The sequence below is a fragment of the Pyrus communis genome, chromosome 16 (assembly GCF_963583255.1).
Source record: "Pyrus communis chromosome 16, drPyrComm1.1, whole genome shotgun sequence".
NCBI lineage: Eukaryota > Viridiplantae > Streptophyta > Magnoliopsida > Rosales > Rosaceae > Pyrus > Pyrus communis.
In genome coordinates this window covers 1950991-1952226 of record NC_084818.1, presented here as the reverse complement: position 1 = coordinate 1952226, position 1236 = coordinate 1950991, and the positions used below count along the sequence as shown (strand labels likewise).

The 1236-nt window shown below is 40.0% G+C and overlaps 1 protein-coding gene across 1 annotated transcript; it reads right to left on the bottom strand.

Annotated features, from left to right (window-relative positions):
- Positions 1-249: 249 nt before the first annotated feature.
- On the bottom strand, positions 250-1236 carry LOC137719416 (uncharacterized). Its single transcript, XM_068458456.1, has 3 exons — positions 945-1236; positions 703-819; positions 250-590 (listed from the first exon to the last, which is right to left on the bottom strand). The coding sequence occupies exons 1-3, from the start codon at positions 1170-1172 to the stop codon at positions 507-509; spliced, it is 429 nt and encodes a 142-aa protein (XP_068314557.1). The 5' UTR covers positions 1173-1236; the 3' UTR covers positions 250-506.

The following is a 1236-nucleotide window of genomic DNA, read 5'->3' as shown; positions in this document are numbered from 1 at the left end:
AAAAAAAAGCTTAGGTGATGTCTTTTTCGGAGACAACTCTTCCGTTGCGGTTCTGGCTTCTAATATTCCCGGGTGCCGATGGAATTGCATATACTTCACCCATGATTATGATCGTCACACAACAATTAATTTTGGTGGCCGTGAACCTGATGATTTAGGTGCGTATGATCTCGAAAGCAGAATCGTTGATTCGCAGCGGCCTTTCACTTTCAGCAAAAGCTTGCTACGAAGATGGTGAGCAACAGTATTCATCACGCGCATTAGCAGGTTTTGTGTTACATATAAGAAAAAAAAAAGCATAGGGCAAGTTCCAGACAAAATACAGACGTACGGACCATATCAAGTACTATCAATTGTGTATAAGCAGCGAGTTATTTACAAAGTGACTGTAGAAGATTATCAAACTTTTCTGATGCAGGCTACAAGGTAACACCTGATACATTTCCAATGGTCGCAACAGATTCTACAAATGCATCCAAAGCTGGAAACGGAGATTTGCCCAGGAATTATGTTGCTGAAGCACCACTTGTGCAACCATTCAATGCATATTCTTGGGGCCAACTGTAACATTTTCCAAGACCGCGGTTTACCTGTATCAAGAAAGCATGTGACATAGTTAAAATGCACTAATGTCATTATGCTTATGGTTATCTCACATCTGTAAGCATCGAGAGTATGGAACGGTTTTGGAGTCCCAATTACCTCGGTGTCAAAATGCAGTGCCTTTATACAATCAAGATCTGGTTTGCATAAAAGAAGCTTTTCACAACCAACATCCAAATTGCAGATCAAGGATGCCATGAACATCTCCTCCTCACACTGCTTTTAAATAACATAGCGTTGATTATACGATCAAAACATTATGTAGTCAACGCATAAAATCAAAACAGCACTAACAAAGCTCCAGGTTGCAACTGTTATATTAATGGGAAGGGTGGTAATACCATCTTGCTGGCTTTGAAACGCCCAGTAGGCAGAAGCACTGAATTCTTCCCTGTCCTTGATGATAAAGCTAAACGAAGGCAACGATTTCGGGTATATACAGCAGTGTCCACAAATAGTTTACTAGGGGAGTCAGAGGAGCTTGAATGTTTTCTAATAAATAAGTTTCCAAATCTTCCATCTCTCTCCTTTGCACTTGAAATCCGTGAGCATGTCTGATAATATGTCATCACAGTGATAACAGTTGGTATTTCTACAGGGAATATAAAAAGGAAAAATCGTAGTAAATGCAGC

Excerpts from the sequence above, each read along its gene's own strand:
- LOC137719416 (XM_068458456.1), bottom strand. The coding sequence starts at position 1,172 with ATGACATATTATCAGACATGCTCACGGATTTCAAGTGCAAAGGAGAGA. Across the intron at positions 820-944 it reads GTTTCAAAGCCAGCAAGATG|TGTGAGGAGGAGATGTTCAT; the intron begins GTATTACCACCC and ends ATTTAAAAGCAG. Across the intron at positions 591-702 it reads CACTGCATTTTGACACCGAG|GTAAACCGCGGTCTTGGAAA; the intron begins GTAATTGGGACT and ends TTCTTGATACAG.